Raw genomic sequence first — 18,977 nt, forward strand, 5'->3', positions numbered from 1 at the left:
TAACGTGAGTACTTTTGCAGTTACTTATATATATGATATGCGTGTAACACATCATGCTTGTACTTGTGCTAATTGCGACCGTGGGTCGCAGTTTACTATCAGAACCGTCGAATCTTGTCCGTGTCTGTCTGGACGGGTAACGCTGTCTTTTTTGTTGATTGACTCTCACGCTCTGACATCACACTCTTGTCATCACTGTGATGTCATGAGAACCAGAGCCGTAGAATGGAGAGTTAGTCCACCTACGTTCACTTCATGGGGCGAGTCCAATGGTGGCTCGGGAGGTGCTTCTATAGTGACAAATCTCAGAACCGGAAGTCTGCTAAATGAATGAGAGCAGCAGCTCAAAACATCATTTTCTAACGAATGTGACCTTTATAAAAATAATCGATTCAGACAAATGAAAGAAAACATATCACAGGTTATTTCCTGATATCTTATTTTCTGATTTTTCACGTCTCACGATAACAAGAGTACATGCCTTTCATTGCCTTACTTTAGCCTGCCACTTGGAGGTGCTATTGTGCACGTTAACAACATTATGACGATGCAGTGATTAGCGTCAGCGACAAGGCAACTAAACATCCCTACTTTAATCATCTTAAACCATGTTATTTTACATCGTTTTTTGGCAATAGTATAAAGTAAATGTTAAAGAGACTTTAGTTATCCATGTACAATACTTTAAAATGGTTGTCATGTTGTGTATTTACCTAAAAAGGCCGATATTTGCGACGCTTCTATTGAAACCAATGTTATTTAATCTCCCGCTTGTCACTTTAGAGCTGAAACACGACGCAGTTCATTTTCTGACCCCTCGGTGACACCACTCTCTCTCTCAAGTCACTCTGATGAGAACCAATCCCTTGTATTGCCATATATGGAGGAGATCCCTGTGATGCCAGGGGGAACCAAATCCCTATTATAACCATATATGGAGATCCCTGATGTCATCAATATTAAGCCCATATCTGTGAATGCCAATATATAATCACTTTGATGTCAGGGGAACCAAATCCCTTTTACTGCCATACGCCCTTTAGGGCGAGGTCGCTGTTCGCTACTTAGGCGTCTGGTGTAGATTAATCCATCCATTCCTCAGGTACATTATCTGTTTTTACAGCTGCTATTTTTAACTGCGTTGTCCCAATGCTATTTCTAGCCACCTTACTGTTTTTACTGCACACTACCACATAATGTTACTGTATGTGAACCTTTTTTCTCTGTTTCATTCTTTATCTCTGTCCACCTTTCTTGAAACTGCAACTGTTGGAGCTTGTACGACAAAATGTCCCTTTTTTACATCTGTTAACCCGTGTAAATCTGTGAGAATAAAGTTGAGTTCATAAACACAAGCATATCGTCTGTCAGATGGAAACCTCGCAATTCCAAAACTGCTACTTTTGTTGTTGTTGTGTGTGATACTGTATTATGATCAAGAAGGGCGTTAATATACCCCACAGAAAAAAAGTTAGAATAAAAGGTTTCTGCTGACAGCAACGATATGCAGGCTTGCACGCACGCCACGCACGCACATTATGCATGTACGCACGTACGTGCGCACATAAACCAACCTTCTCAATGTCCTCCAGCGTTTTGTAGTACTTTGCTTCCGTCTCTTGGATCTCCACTAAGCAGCAGTTTCTCTTATCATCTTCTGTCATGCCCATTTTCTGCAGTGGAGAGAAAGAGGAGACATTGGTTATGCCTGGTGTCACGTGCAATAAAATGGCACAACACAACATACCATCACAGTCTGTCAGTGTAAATATTCACCAGCCCCCCTGGTACGGTGCCACTGGTGGTACATCTTGTATAGTATTTAAAGCTTTTGTCTTGAATCAATAGGTAGATTGGTAATTGGTTATCCTGCGACACACAAAGAACCTGCATAATCATATTTGAACAGGGGACCCCCAATACTGACAAGCATTTGGAGGCATCACAGTCCTTACATTTAGTCTGATGATGGTATCATCCTACAAGCTCACAGCGCGGCGTGAATCGTAGCGTTGAGAGCTTGTATGCCGGATGAATGTGATTTGCACACGGACTACCATGATCTGAAGGAATTTACAATCATACTGACAATCTGCAACTGCTGGCGCTGTTGATTTGTGATTTTTATAAAGCATTGTGGGGACGTGCGCGGGCCACGCGTATGTATGTGGTGGGGGCCGGGGGGGTGACTATTGTGGAAATGGTATTAAATGTTGAGTGGATCAGATCAGATCTCATTATGTTGTATAGTTTTTCTTCTACGTGACTGAGAGCAATGCAGCTGGTGGGATTCCCTGTATGCGAACAATATACCTGGCCAATAAACTGATTATGATTGTCATTAATGAGATCAACAACACATGGGGCCACTTAACCAAATACACACACACACACACACACACACACACACACACACACACACACACACACACACACACACACACACACATACACACACACACACACACACACACACACACACACACACACACACACACACACACACACACACGCAGGGACAAACACGCAGAGACACACACTTGACCAGGATATAACCCACTTTGTATGGTATCTGTTGTTATACTGTTGTTTTGTTTAGTTTGTGACAGGAAATGACAAGACCTCTTTGTAATTATTGCATGTCAGGATTTCTTAGAATTTGTGTGCAAAAGTAAAGTAAAACGAAAAAAAAAAAAAAAAAAGAAGACAAAAAACGCACCCACATGCAATCATGCATGCATCATCTCTATGACCACATCCCCAGCTGTGGTGGTGACTGTCACCAGGCCCAGCAGGACGTATGACCATACCATCTGGATAATGAAGACACCAACAGAGGAACAGAGCCTAAGGCTCTGGTTGAGCAACAACGACCAGCCAATAAATGCCAGCAGGGGACCAGAGGCACCCGCCAAACCCACTGATGTTTAATTGTTCCGCGCTTTGCGGGTTTGATCTGGCATCTGCCCGTCCTTGGCTGACGTCAGCCAGGGGCGTCACAAGGGGGGAAAAGTGGGACTGAGTTGCTAGGGCCCAATATACTTTAGCTATTGAAAAATAGCAGATATACAAGCTCACAGCGCGGCACCGAGTGCCGCACGGCGAGCTTGTAGATCGGCTATTGTTTAAAAGTCGTGAAAATGCGTGCAAATCTTTGAATACAGTATATGTATTTTTTTAAGCAAACATTTGTAACTCAAATTTTGCTTCTGGGGGGCCCCTGGAACTAAATATTTTGAGATGGGGATCCGTGGCCAAATACATATGATTTGTATTTGCGGTGCCGCTCTGTGAGCTTGTATTATCTGCTATTTCTCAATAGTTAAAGCACAAAATGTAATAATGCGTTCCCAGTGTAAATGCGTTAAACCCCTCCCCTATGAAGAACATCCTTGTACCCAGGGCCGAGAATTTGGTGCGACAACCCTGGCCCAACCCATTGATGTTTAACCCATTTAGGCCTGAACACATTATGACGCAATATTTTATGCTTTAACTATTGAAAAATAGCAGATATACAAGCTCACAGCGCGGCACAGAGTGCCGCGCTGCGAGCTTGTAGATCTGCTATTTTTGAAAAATCGTGAAAATTAGAATTTTGACCCGAATCTATAAGTGTCTTTTGAATCCTTCTAAGGTTTTTGGAAAAACTATGTCAGCAATCTGGCCAGCCATCGTCAAAGAAAAGGTCCTTTTCACTTAACTGGAGCTCAGTTAGTCTGTTCTTGAGAGACTACTATGTCAGTGGTGCTCAAACCTTTTCATGTGAAGGACCCCCAAAATGATATTTATTTGGCCACGGACCCCCATTTCAAAATATCTAGTTCCAGGGACCACCCAGAAGCAAAATTTGAGTTACAAACGTTCGCTTTGAAAATACAATATATTCAAAGATTTGCACACATTTTCACGACTTTTTCAAAAATAGCAGATCTACAAGCTCGCAGCGCGGCACTCGGTGCCGCGCTGTGAGCTTGTATATCTGCTATTTTTCACTGGTTAAAGCATTCAATAATTCTATGCCTAAATGGGTTAATTGTTCAGCGCTTTGCGGGTTTGATCTGGCGTCTGCCCGCCCTTGGCTGACGTCAGCGAGTGCTGCCGTCACCCGGCTGATGTCAACCGCCGTCTCCGGCGGACCCTGAGTCAGACTCGGAAGGCCCCAGATGGGGTCTCCTTATGGTTCACTGCTCTAATTGGCTGGTCGTCCCCACGGGACACGACGATGACACACGTTTTCGAGTGGGGGGGCGAAAAGTAGCAGATCTGTAAAAGCTCACGACGCTGGCACGATGCGACGTTCTGTGATAAGCTTATAGATCAGGGTTCCCCAAATAGTTTTCCCCCAAGGTCCGAATTATGTCTAGGGTACCAAGCAGAGGGCCACAACATTGCAGGGGACGACGGTGGCGTTTCCGCTACTCCAGCGACAGTTCAGATATCATCGTTGTCGGGTGAAAATGTTGTATGTCCAAAAACCGTTCGTTTTGAATTTATAATTTTTTAAATTATTTAAACTAGTGAAAACAGCCGATCTACAAGCGCCTCGTGGTGCGAGGCGTTGTGTGCTTGTAGATCTGCTGTTTTCACTACTTTTGTGCGACGGCCTTGTATGATTTGCGAAAGAACGTACAAATTTGGAGATAAGAGATTTCCAGCCGTCAACGACGATAAACTAGTGTTGTTGCTGCTCTTTACCACCATTATTACTGGGGTTGGTGTGGGCCAGACAGTAGCCCCTCCGCGGGCCGCAAATGGCCCGCAGGCCGCCTATTGGGGAACCCTGTTATAGATCGTCTCTATTCGGCGTGCGGCATCATTGTACGACGCTGAGGGAGTGTGAATCAGGGTTCTGAGTGGTGAGATGTGTGAGTCACAAGCGGTACTTACCTGCATGTATCTGATCTGCAGCGTGGGAAAGGCAAAGCGATAGAGGAGGTGAGTCAGAGGTTAGAAATAGAGATGTCATCATGGACCGACTGATATGCCATCATGCAAATACCCAGCTAAGCCCCCCCAACACACACAAAAACGCACGCACGCACACATACACAGACACATAGACACACACACACACACACACACACACACACACACATGCATGCACGCATACACGCATACACACACGCAAACACACACACAATCGTGCCCTGTCTTCCCCTCAAGCGATGATGACAGCATAGACCACACACATTGACAGTCACACTGTCTGGGCAGGAGGTGACTAGTGGGCACTGTGTGTGTGTGTGTGTGTGTGTGTGTGTGTGTGTGTGCGTGCGTGCGTGTGTGCGTGCGTGCGTGCGTGCGTGCGTGCGTGCAGTACATGAGTGAGTGTCTGTTTGGGGGCTGTGGGTGTGAGGAATGTGTGTCTGCCCGTGTTGGAAATGTGCATGTGTGCGTGCGTGCGTGAGTGCGTGCGTGCGTGTGTCGTAAGGACATGCTAACGACTGATTTAGTATGACATTTTTAAACACACTTTATCCATTCTCTGCAGATTTTTTGGGAAAGGGTGTGACATTTTCAAACAGTAACAACGAAAAAAACAATATGTATCATCAAATAAAACACATCCCCGGGGGTTGCGACCAACTCAATTGCTCGCGTTTGCGGGAAGTAAGCCAGGCGGGGAGGACGGCCTCTGTTGCTGCACTAGACTAGTGACTCCTACAGGTTGGTCATGTCCAGGGTTAAAATACAGAAACTAACAAAAATCTGTTCAAGTAAAAAAAAATAAGGAGATTTTGGCATACTGTGGTGGCCAGGTGGCTGACGATCTGTAAACCAGCTTTGAAAGCCGGTAACAAATCGGGTGAGCTCTCCCACATGAATGGGTGGCCCAAATAAGATTATTATTTATTTTGTATTTGAATGCTTTGTTAATGATTGCTAATGTTTCACAGATATTTTCCACATTAGATCTGGCTTTTTTTCCCCTGAATTTGCTCAATGTATTGTTGTACTTTAATATATTTTGATGAGAAGTATTTTTCATGGAATATATATTGGGTAAAATATATAGTATATACGCAACGTTAGTGATCTTGTGATAATATTCAAAATTAGTGTTCTAGCTAGGGCTAGGGGGGGACTGAACTGGTGAAAAGTCATCACTGTCAGGTGACAACCAGAGGCTGGTGACTTCACGCGTATCGGAGGGGACACACGCTTGTCGACACCCTCCCTACGACCAGAGCAGTAGAAGAAGAGAGTAGAGACACGCTTTGATCTCGCCACTCAAACATTGGAACTATGCCACTGAGATAGAATGAGCACTTCCGCATTTCATTCTTACAATGGGGGTCAACACTAGTGTCGTCACTCTCATACTAGATCACCCTGCCCACAACCAACCGGTAGAAGTCAGCAGCGACATGAGGACTACAGTACAAGGGGACATGGTAATTGACATAACGAATGAATTATAGGAGAAAAACTCGAATTAAAAATCACACCCAATGTGAAGTGAGCGGTGGTCGTACTTGCATAACCTCTTCAGACTAGGATTTGAGTCTAGGATGTACAGGCTATGCTACACACACACGTTTTGCTATGGCAAAACGCTGAGGAAAAAGGCTGCAGACACAGCCACTCTATGGAGCGGTTTTACCACCGCTCAAAAACATGAAATGGATCCCATTATGAAATTCAACACTGACATTTCACACTATTAAACACACGCAGCGATAAAAAAAAAGCATCAAGTAACACAGAGCAGGTTGCTGTCCTCACCATGGGTTGTCTGACTTCCACCTTGATGATGTCCTCATAGATGTCATCACCATCGTCCTCGCACGGCACACAGTCATAGATGTCATCCTCGCCCAGGTCGTGCTCGCTGGGGGAGAGAGGCACACACACACACACACGGTTACATTTGTACCCTCTCAGCACAACATGGACACAGCAAATTGCTTGCTTTGACACTTTAAAAGATTCTAGGTGTCCACTCCTAGCCTTGTACACTCACAGTGTAAAGCTAAAATTGTGTCCTACCCGGGATTTGAACCTGCAGGTCCCCTGCACAAGTGTCACTGTAGAGCTATGTCATAAAACAGATAGTGTGAGCAACCAGTGTGAGCTTGCACTTCAGCTAATTTAACTCTTTTTGCAATAGGGCTTAAAAGTGATTGATTCATAATGTATTTTTTTTTTTTTTGTAGGTTTGTGTCTCAGGAAGACACAAAATGTCTCTTTTCGGCTCTCCAGCTGAAAAGGTTTGGGAACCTCTTGCCAGGAGGAAGCCAGCCAGCACAGCCAATGGTTGCTGGGCATCCAGGCCAATGCAGAGGCTCACTTAAACAGACACCTAGCTGGCTGTGACAGCCTCCACTTACAAAGGCTTCAACAGACAGCTCCAATCAGCACATAGAACGGGGAGCCTCAACCTTGTTCACCCTTTTCTCTACCATTCTGTGGTCGGCCTGTCTCCTCATCTGTCAGTCTCTCCAGCACTTTTTTTTTTCTTTCTTTCTTTCTTTCTTTCTTTCTCTCTCTCTCATGCTTGCTTGAGCAGTACAAACGTCTGTCACTCAATGGTATTATTTGTGGGATGGCGTGCCAAAGAACAAGACAAGTTTGAGAGATTAGGCCCAGGACAAACGAACAGACATGCAGTACACACAGACACAGAAAGACATTCTGCCAGACAGTTTGTACAGCCACACCGTCAAAAGTCAGCATTCAGACCAGGCTCATATCAGTGTTTTTGCATGTTTAGCCCTTTTACTACAAGTCATTTATACTTTAGATTAGTGCCAACAATCTTCAAAAGCGTGCTGTAGGATTTTAGATTTTCAATGCATGTTTTTCTTTCTACCTTCCAGGAAGCCACTGCAATTTCTTTCAGTTTTTCATCCAACATGTTGAACATTAATTTGCTTTGAGTTTTTTGTGAAAATGAAATTATTGGTGAATTTAATGCAGTTGAAAGTCTACAAAATAGCCACTTGAGAAAGATTTCTTTCATGAACTAAATTCAAGTCTAAATGTTGTCATAGTAAAATTGATATCATCTCAAAAGCAGGTCAATATTTGTTTTAGGGTGGGTTCATCACCTGAAATCGGTTGGTTAATCATTCGAAAATCTAAAAAGAAAATGGTGGTACAGTAGTATATGCATTGGTGAAGTATAATATATTAATTGTAATGCAATAAACATTCAAAAACACTGTACATTCAAAATAAACTGGGTATTTTAAAGTAAACTCGTGTTATACAAATTCATGTTGTAAGTTGATGACGTCCCCAAGATTAGACTGTGTGAGGTTTAGAGGCAGAGAGAGTTGCTGTTCACAAACATTGATTGAGTTGCCCTTATTGAGTGGTATTTCCCTTTAATATGTTTGTGTCGGTTTGGCACCCAGCTGGCCGCCTGACCTTTAATTAGGCAAGCAGCCAACAGAGCACAGACAGTGGCTAGGGGCTGTGTGTGTGTGTGTGTGTGTGTGTGTGTGTGTGTGTGTGTGTGTGTGTGTGTGTGTGTGTGTGTGTGTTCGTGCGCATGCGTGTGTGCGTGCGTGAGAAGCTAATTTAATCCTCACTCTATTCTCTAGCAATATGTGTGCGTGCAAGCAAGCAGTCGTGCACACACTGTGTGTGTGTGTGTGTGGGTGTGGGTGTGTGGGTGTGTGTGTGTGTGTGTGTGTGTGTGTGTGTGTGTGTGTGTGTGTGTGTGTGTGTTGCCATAGTCACTGGCATAAATGGCTAAATCAATGTGATTATGGGGCAATAACACATATTAACCATAACATGAAAATAAGATCAGAATAAATAAGACTGATTGCTGTCTGAAATGTATTATTAGCCATCTACAATTTAACCCATTAAAGGTCTTTGTGTGTGTGTGTGTGTGTGTGTGTGTGTGTGTGTGTGTGTGTGTGTGTGTGTGTGTGTGTGTGTGTGTGTGTGTGTGTGTGTGTGTTCGTGCGCATGCGTGTGTGCGTGCGTGAGAAGCTAATTTAATCCTCACTCTATTCTCTAGCAATATGTGTGCGTGCAAGCAAGCAGTCGTGCACACACTGTGTGTGTGTGTGGGTGTGTGTGTGGGTGTGTGTGTGTGTGTGTGTGTGTGTGTGTGTGTGTGTGTGTGTGTGTGTGTGTGTGTGTGTGTGTGTGTGTGTGTTGCCATAGTCACTGGCATAAATGGCTAAATCAATGTGATTATGGGGCAATAACACATATTAACCATAACATGAAAATAAGATCAGAATAAATAAGACTGATTGCTGTCTGAAATGTATTATTAGCCATCTACAATTTAACCCATTAAAGGTCTTTGCACACTGCTGCGTTTTTCGGGCCACTTATCGGAGCGAATTTCGGTGCACGTAAATAAAAAATCAATCACGTTTGCAAACTGCAGATATAGAAAATAACAGATATAATGTAAGCTCAGAGTGCGGCACAACGTGAGCTTGTATATCTGCTAGTTTTTAATAGCCAATGCAAAAATATCCTCTAATTTCTCCTCTAATTTGATCCCCGAAAGAGAAGTGCAAATGCTATTCAATCAAAGCTTGGGCTTTGGTTTGAATTAAAGGGCATTATCAAAACTGTGCAAATTTAAAACATTATAAGTACATTTTACAGCGCTCTATCAGACAGAGTATAAGACTTAATGAAACTGGTATCGCCGTCTCAATCTCAATCAAGCATAAGCTTTGCAGGCAAAGTCCTCCAAGTGTGATAGTTCACGCTAACCGGATTTCTTTGCCCTGTGAAGGAACCCGCGCAAGACTGAGCAAGACGTTACTTGTCATCCGGACTTCACTGATGTAACTTGGTTTTCGCGTGACCTCTTGCCAAATCCCCCATCAGAACTCACACACTCTTCCTCTCTGTGTGAATAAGGGATGAAAAATAATGAGAGAGGGAGGGAGAAAGGAGAGCCGTGGCCTCAATCAAATATTCCAGCATTGTCCTTTTACTCATGTGAGGTCTTGTTTGAAGTTTTAATTGAGGTGAACTGGTTGACTCCCAGCGACGTCCTCCCTCCCATCAATGGCGTGTCTACTGATGTGGAAGGACACTATAATGGCAAAACCTCGCTGTCTCCCACGTCTCTACTCGGAAGTTACTCCCAGCAGACTTGGCGAAGGCACGTGCTCTACGGATACCCGTGATCAGAATGTATGGTGCGTAGAAGGACGTGCAGGAGTAAGAAAGAAAACCCTCTAACATAAATACCCCTCTAAGCCAGTAGTTTTCAAACTTTTAGCGCCCGAGGCACAGCAATGTCACTGGCGAGTCAAAGTGTCAAGGTGCGGGCGGGCACCTCGGCTGCTAATGCAGCCTGACAGCGCGTCGTGGGTTCAACTCCCGATCCCGGCGACCTTTGCTGCGTGTCACTCCCCATCTCTCTCTCACCCCATTTCCTGTCAGTCTACTATCTCTATCAATAAAGGCCGAAAAAGCCCCCCAAAATATCTTGTTGGTTGTATTCATCGCAATGCGTTAAGAGCTTGCAGATTTTAGCTGTCTATGGAAATGTATCAAAATAAATAAATACTTAATATTTCACAAATAATGTGAAACAAACTGTGGCGATTTTTCGAATGTCGCTTAGATGAATCTGCCATTGTGACGTTATACATACACACCGGCACCAGCACCGGCACTCCCCCCCTCTCACATACACTCCAATAAACACAGAAGAGTGTAACTTTTTCTTTTTTTACCACACACCGACCTGCCTGTGATAGATAGAGAGGGAAAGAGAAAAAGGGGAAAAGCGAGCGAGATAAAATAAGGGCGATCATACTTTATAGCTATTTTATATTTGTATAAAAGTATACAGCTCCACAGAGAGATTCTGTCTGCAGATGGGACCGGGGAGCAGATGAAACATGCGGCTTACAACAGATGAAGGAACACCATGTGTGCCGGTGATGTATTGTGTATGTGGAGGTGTGCTGCTGTTAAGAGGAATTTACACGCCTTCCCAATTGGGAACAGCATTTACCATCCCCAATTAGAGTGTGTCATAATCAAATTCAGTATGCTCCAAAATGGGTTTCTGCCTTAAAACATTCACCGTCCCAAAATAGATTTTCCATGAGATTGTGTGTGCACACGCACACGTACAGTATGTGCGCATGTGTGTCTCTGTGAACAAGAGGAAGAGAGAGAGAGAGAGAGAGAGAAATGGAGCAGGCTAAATAAATCTTGGCAAGCCTTGTAAAACGTGTGACTTTAAGCAACTTTATACGATTTATTTGCCTTTATCTCTTGGGTGGAGGTGATCATGCATAAATAAACCATTGGTGCATGCATGTTTATGTGTGCGGTGTGTGTGTGCCTCTGCACATGTTTTCACTTCCGCTCCACAGTACGTTAGGTGAACGCGTCAAACCCACGGGCCTTCTGTCTTGTACGGCAGTACGCATAATGTGCAACGCATGCCGCCGTGTCTATAAGTGTGCCTTGGCCGCGAACGCGGAAACGAGATAAACACGCTTCCAGTCAGCGTCCAGAGGACATGAGGAGGATGCAGGGCCTAATTTTCTGTCTGATTACACAGTGGCAGACCAGAGGAGAGCCCAGTGGGTTTGCACGCATTGGGCGTGCCCTGCCTGTTCTCTCTACCCCCCGGATGCACTGACATAAGACATGAGTAAAATAGAGTTGTTGTTGTTGTTGTTGTCTTGGAAGTTAGACCCTCCAGAAAAATGTGATTATGCGATCATCACCACATAATCAGCCAAATGGCGCAGATTATGCGGGGGTAGCATATTCTACATTTTTTCGCATATCCCGCAACCTATTGAATATTTCGCTTATTTCTAAACTGTCTGCATATTCCGAATCTTACTGCACATTTCACAGCATAAAAGCACATAAAACCCTGCACATTTTGCAACTTTCTGCATATTTTACAACTTAACACTTACATAAAATCCCCATATTTCATGACAAAATCAAGGGTTTTAGCCCGCATAATCAAGGATGTTAGCCTGCATAATCAAGCGTTTTAGCCCGCATAATCAAGGATTTTAGCCTCCATAATCAAGCATTTTTGCCCGCGTTTTTCTGGAGGTTCTAGGAAGTGGTCTGATCTACTGTGTGTGCACTGTTCTGTCACTGCCTTTACGAAGAGGATTTCAGCGTGTGAGGCCGATTCGTTAGAAAACTGCGATTGCGTCTCTACAGGAGCCATAGCAGCATAATTACCAGGCCGTAAAAATTACAATATGTAAAATACTCTGCTCTTGTAACTATAGCGAGGATGAAAGGGGCATTGTTATGGAGTTTAGCCCACAGGCAGGTACAGACCGCACTTCCATTAGGATAATTGATTTGTCAACTGGGCAGTTAGTCACAGCAGGATACAATTGTCGCTGCGTTAATGAATGTCATAAATCGACCGCGTCTTCTGATTTTCGAAGGATAACGTGCAAGCATTCTTACAGTGTCATTAATTATTTTTGCCTAATGTTCACCCACAGAATAGGTACACCAGGGTTCATGTGGTTAAACCATTTAGACCTGAACACATTATGACGCAATATTTTATGCTTTAAATATAAAAAAATAGCTGATATACAAGCTCACAGCGTGGCACCGAGTGCCGCGCTGCGAGCTTGTAGATCTGCTATTTTTGAAAAAACGTGAAAATTAGAATGTTGACCCGATTCTATAAGTGTCTTTTGAATCCTTCTAAGATTTTTGGAAAAAAACTATGTTTCTATGTCAGCAATCTGGCCAGCCATCGTCAAAGAAAAGGTCCTTTTCACTTGACTGGAGCTCAGTTAGTCTGTTCTTGAGAGACTACTATGTCAGTGGTGCTCAAACCTTTTCATGTGAAGGACCCCCAAAATTATATTTATTTGGCCACAGACCCGCATCTCAAAATATTTAGTTCCAGGGACCACCCAGAAGCAAAATTTTGAGTTACAAACGTTCGCTTTGAAAATACATATTCAAAGATTTGCACACATTTTCACGACTTTTTCAAAAATAGCAGATCTGCAACTCGGTGCCGCGCTGTGAGCTTGTACATCTGCTATTTTTTTAATATTTAAAGCATAAAATATTGCGTCATAATGTGTTCAGGCCTAAATGGGTTAATAAATATGCTAAACACTGTATCTCTAACATCTCGCCATGCTATTTCCCATCTATTGACTTTCCCCCCCCCCCCCAACACGTCAAACTAATAGACTAATGGACTTGAGTGACATAACCTGTAGCAGAGTGACACAAAGGGTTTGTGACACTATTTGCTTCAGAATGTGAGTGTATGCGTATCGCTCATGGTGGAAAGGGGAGAAGGGGGGAAAAAATACTCCCTGGGCGAACGTGCTCCATCAACCCCCATTTCATGCTTTGTCAATTCCAGGATAGACTCATTTCAGTGGAGGACTGCTTTACACTGTAGTCGCACGGCAGTGTCCCATTCCAAAAATATGGATAGGGACACCATCACACAATGAATTATAAACCAGGCATGGGGCACACATCCACAGGCTGGAAGCAGCACCCAGATGCATTCATAGTGCCAATGACGTCTCTTGACGTCTTTTTTTCAAAGGCGTTCTGTGCCAATGACGTCTTTGACGTCTTTTGTGTTTTTTGTATACATTTTTTTTTTCTTTTTTTTCATTTAAAAAAAAATCAAAAAAAAAATCAAAAATCATGGGTGGCACATGAACCTTGGAGCCATTTTGGCATTTGGCACAGAAAGAGTTAAAGGAGTAGTTCACCCCCCAAATGACTTTTTTTTCCCTATTGATTACTCATGCCATGGAGACTTGAGTTCAATAATATTTTTGTATATTTGTCGCATTCCTAAGACAAAAATGTGATTTCAATAAATGTACCCCCATTGACTCCGGATGGACACCCAAATGCATGGCACTGGATGGGGAAACCATCAGGGTAAGTTTACTATAATCATTTTTTTTTTTTGTCTTAGGAATGCGACAAACAAAAAATATTATTCTCTATGGCTTGACTAATCAATAGCCATTTTGGGGGTAAACTACTCCTTTAACAACCTGATAAGACCTGGAACAATTATTACTTTAACCATTATGTTATGCTTTAACTATTAAAACAGATATACAAGCTCACAGCGCGGCACCGAGTGCCACGCTGCAAGCTTGTAGATCTGCTATTTTTGAAAAACTGGTGAAAGTTTGTGCAAGTCTTTGAATATTTTGACCGGATTCTAAATCCTTATTCTAAATCAGTGGTTATCAAACTTTTTCATGTCAAGGACACCCAAAATTACCTGCATTTGGCCACGGACCCCCCCATCTCAAAATATGTTGTTCCAGGGACCGCCCAGAAGCAGAGATTTGAGTTACAAAAGTTTGCTTTGGAAAATATATATTCAAAGATAAGACAAATAGCAGATCTACAAGCTCGCAGCAGAGTGCCAAGCTAAAGTATACAATAATTCATGGTCTTAATGGATTAACCTGGAGAGACCTCAGTTACTGAAGGTGCATCCTGGTTCATGAACCAGTAGATTGCATGAGCACGAATGCAAATACCTACATGCATAATTCACACAGGTGCGTGTGTGTGTGCGTGTGTGTGTGTGTGTGTGTGTGTGTGTGTGTGTGTGTGTGTGTGTGTGTGTGCCAGTGCGTGCGTGCGTGCGTGCGTGCGTGCGTGCGTGCGTGCGTGCGTGCGTGCGTGCGTGCGTGCGTGCGTGCGTAACTCATCCACTAATTTGCCACTGGTCTTTTGCAGGTGAGCTCATCCTGGCGACCACACAGGGCTCAATCCACACTACCTGACATGAGCCATTTTGACGTGATACTGTCAATATGGAGATAATCTACAGTAGCAGGGCATGCGAGCTCTGCTTGACATCTGCAGTATGGCTTCCATAATAGACACACACACAAAAAGACAGTCTGACACATGCCACAACCTTTCAGTATTGATTTAATACTGAAGGTATTCATTTAGGTTAGGTTCATTTATTTACACTCATAGTTAAATGAACTCACTGTTAAATGTTTTCATGTTCTCAATAAGGTAATAGATAGATACCTATTTCCTCCTGTGAGGGAAATTCAGTATTTTCAGCCCAACCCAGCTGATTCGCTGCCCACAAGGAGTGCATGAGCAATTAGGGGTTAAGAGTCTTGCTCAGGGACACACATCGACATTGCTAACCTGGCCTGGAATGGAACCTGGGACAACCAGGGGCTCTGTCTGGTTCCCCAGGCGGGCTCCCTAACCATTCAGCTATGTCATGACTCATGTCATGGTATTGGCGATGGTATTGGGAGAGCTGAAGTGTATACAATATATTGTTGCTGAATGAATGCCCTACTTGATCATACCACAGCATCAAGCATTCAATGTAGTAGCAGATCCACAAGCTCTAAACGTGGTGCATAGTAACACGTTTTGAGCTTGTAGATCTGCTACTTTTGCGGTTGTTTTTTTACATTTTTATTTCAAACCTGAAAAGTAAAGACAAAATGAGCTTTCCACCGACAGAGACGATATGATGGCCATTTTAAACTGCACTTCATCATCCTCACAAGCCTTCCTAAATCCAGTCATATGCTCATCATAAATCATCCATAGATCAATGCTTCGCGGGCTAAATAAGTCTTTGAGCGCAGGGTTATTGCGAGCTTAAGTGTGTCTGAGCGCATTAGGCGCAGACGCCCGCTGATTAATCAATTACGTCTGTCTGTCCCACGCTGATGGGAATGAAGCGCATGGACATGGTCCTTCTTATGAAAAGGTCAAGAGCATTGCTGCTGCTGCTGCAATGCGGCTTGATTAATTCAATCACGCCCACACAGCAGCCCTCTGCCCCTACAGGTTACACAGGGAACAGCAGCCCTGACCGACCGCTCCCCAAAATGGATTATTTCACTTAAGCTCCGATCAGACGACACAGCATGTCTGGGGGCGGGAGGAGAGGAAAAAGAAAAAGACATATTGTCGCTGTCAGGCGGAAACCTCGTATGTCCAAAACTGTAACTTTAGAGCAGGGGTCTTCAACGTTTTCAGGCCAAGGACCCCTTAGCTGAGAGAGAGATGAAACAGGGACCCCCAGATTCCATATGCTGTAGTATCATCAGTTGACAGCACAATCGTCAGTGTATTTTGGATTCATGTCAATTTGTTTTATCAGATATGTAACCACTTAAACCGTCAATACTTAATTAAACTTGACCTTTCACTCTGCACTTTTTTCCTCTCTACACACTAAAAACTGCTGGGTAGATTCATCTACCCAAAATCTGAGTAAGAAATGGTTTACCCATTATGGGTTATTATAATGGTGATTGTATGTATAATGGGTTGTTTTGTACAGCTCATACATTACCCAACTGCTGGGTAAAATTGTTTTACTCAGTATTGGGTAGTTTTAAACTTAAGTTGGTCACCTGGTATGCAAAGCATGCTGGGAAAAGCATTTCTCAATGTTTTCAGGGATATTTCTAAGCTTTTGGTAGCTAAAAATGCTAAATGTATCATATCCATGTGTCTGCCTTGGCAAGCTGACTGTCATATGTCAGAATTTCATTTGTCAGTATTTGAGCCAAAACCCTAACCGTAACTGCTAGGCTGCTAGCTTATGCTTGAGCTCCCTCCCCCTACTGTTCTGAAAGAGAAGAACTCATGATACATTTGATATTATTATATTATTATGTTGATCTACTCTAAACTACTCTGATTATAGCTTTTCAACATTGTTGCATATATTTACAATTATGTAACTTTATGTTGATATTGCTATACTTGGAACAAATTATCTGAGAAAAAAACCCTGAAACAAATCTTATCTTATGTTAATGTCAAATAATATTAGCATGGTCATTTACGATGAGTAAAATATACTACCCACATGTGGGTAAAATATATACTAAATAATAGTGGTTGACCCAGAGCTGAGTAAAAAATTCTACCCAGGATGTGGTAGAATATCTTACTACGTGCTGGGTAGAAAGGACCTACCCATTTTTCTGTGTAAGATTTACTACTGTTGGGTAGGTCCAATAGTTACCCAGGGGTGGGTTATAATACAACCCAGATCGGGTTATTTTCAACCCATCCGTTTTTAGTGTGTGTACACCAAACCTCTTTGCTGAAAATAGCCGATCTACAAGCTACTGTATGTGAGCTTGTAGATATGCTATTTTTGGCTAATGTTTTCAGAATATGGGTTAGGGTTCAAGTGGTTAATATAAAAAAGGAGAAAAAATAAGTTTCTATCAAACAAAGATTTGGAGGACCCCATGTAGTGACTCTGAGGACCCCCTAGGGGTCCCGGACCCCCTGTTGAAGACCCCTGCTTTAGAGGAAATGGAAAGAAAGAACATGTGTTCTAATGGATCCAAGATAGTTATTATTATATCAGATAACAACATATCGAGAAAATTAAATAACAGATCGAGTAGCTTTTGTGTGACACCATCATACGATGAAGTACAAAATAGGACATTCATTTATGAAGATGGAGATACAAGATTCCTTCCCTGCTTTTATGTATTAGTATGGGCTGCACTCAGTGTGCTCTCTCTCTCTCTCATTCTCTCTCCCCATTTCAAGGTAAAGGCCCCTGTTTAGAGTCGGCGGACCAGTATGTTGTTGGGCTAAGCTGTGCCCTAATCCAGTATTAGCCTGCTTGGCTGGCCTGGTACTCCTCTCTGCGTGTGGCGGTGGAGACACAAACACAATCGCTCCACGAGTAAATGGCGGGCGATATTTACAAAGGTGACCACAATCCAGCTCTTGGCGCCCGCGAGCGTACGCATGAACGAGCACGCCTGCCTTGCCGCCCCTCAACTTCTCTGCGCGTCCCCGATAATCGCCCGCCTCTCATTGAAATGTATTACTAGTGCGCGTCAACCACCTCACCTCTGAAAGGCGCTTAACTCTATCGCTAACATACATCACACACATACTTACCCCCACTTTATCTCTCACACACACACACACACACACACACACACACACCTCACTTTCCCTCATTCTCATTCTCTCCCCCCTCTCTTCTCTCCCTCCCTCCGTATGATGAATGACACGTATCCCAGTGTGGGCCTAATTATTCTCCATTAATCAGAGTGGAGCGGGCGGCACTGAAACCTCTGAAACCACTGAAACCTCAGCCACTTTAGAGCCCTCTCTGTGTGTGTCTCGGTTTCACACCCACCACACACAACCACACACCTACGCACAGTGCTGGAACAAGTACTCTGTTGTTGTTACTTAACTCATTAAAGGACAACTTTGTTTTTATACAGCAAGGGTTCATGTTTTAGAATTTAGATAGTACTTAGAAAAGACAAGTGTGTTAAAATGTTTTCCTTTACTGCTTTCTATCGTTTTAGCATAGGTGAGCATTGACTCGACCGCTACACAGTAGGCTATACAGTATATACTGTGTAGGGCTTGAGCCTTAGGTCAAGTCACCTCCCACATTCCCAAGATGCCCAGCAGACTTTCATGGGACATTGTGACTTATTGGGAAGCTATAATAAAGCAATTGCCTGGCTTATTGTGTCTAAGAAGACAAAATTAGCCACTTGTACGCATGCCCACTCAAATAAACACTGGTAAAATCGCTAAAAAGATAGAAAGCAGTGAATGAAACTCTTTGCTCTAAGTACTATCTAAAACATGAACCCTTGTTGTAAAATAAAACATAGTTGTCCTTTAAGACAAGAGGTTCTACTATCCGCCCCACCTGAAAAATATTTTTTTTACCAAAATAGCAGATGTACAAGCTCACAATATTGCATCATATCAATTTGGGGGTCCTTGACATGAAACAGTTTGAGAAGCTCTGGTCTGTACAAGAAGACCAGGCGGGCAGCCAGTCAGCCACCTCGCCAGGCAGCCAGACAGGCAGCCAGCCAGAGCACTGCTGCTATCACCATGGCAACGGGCAGCATGACAGGGGGCTAAGCGTTGGTGTAAACAGAAATGTCACATTTGGCATATCATACTACAATTCCATTTCTGGCCCCTATAGAGGTGTCGCGCGCACACATACT

General features: G+C 43.3%; 1 protein-coding gene across 2 annotated transcripts in view; it reads right to left on the reverse strand.

Moving 5' to 3' along the window:
* Positions 1-18,977, reverse strand: part of vav2 (vav 2 guanine nucleotide exchange factor) — a gene marked incomplete at both ends in the record, with an annotated part of 343,070 nt that overhangs the window by 58,302 nt on the left and 265,791 nt on the right. The window contains 3 exons of one of the 2 annotated variants that reach the window (XM_080742681.1): positions 1,575-1,673; positions 4,891-4,905; positions 6,730-6,835. In XM_080742681.1, the coding sequence (XP_080598807.1) occupies positions 1,575-1,673; positions 4,891-4,905; positions 6,730-6,835 (220 nt within the window). The remainder of the gene's footprint in view (positions 1-1,574; positions 1,674-4,890; positions 4,906-6,729; positions 6,836-18,977) is intronic. The other variant, XM_080742680.1, reaches the window with a different exon arrangement.

Source organism: Nannobrachium achirus (genome assembly GCF_963921795.1).
Source record: "Nannobrachium achirus genome assembly, chromosome: 15".
In the NCBI taxonomy this organism is placed as follows: Eukaryota; Metazoa; Chordata; class Actinopteri; order Myctophiformes; family Myctophidae; genus Nannobrachium; species Nannobrachium achirus.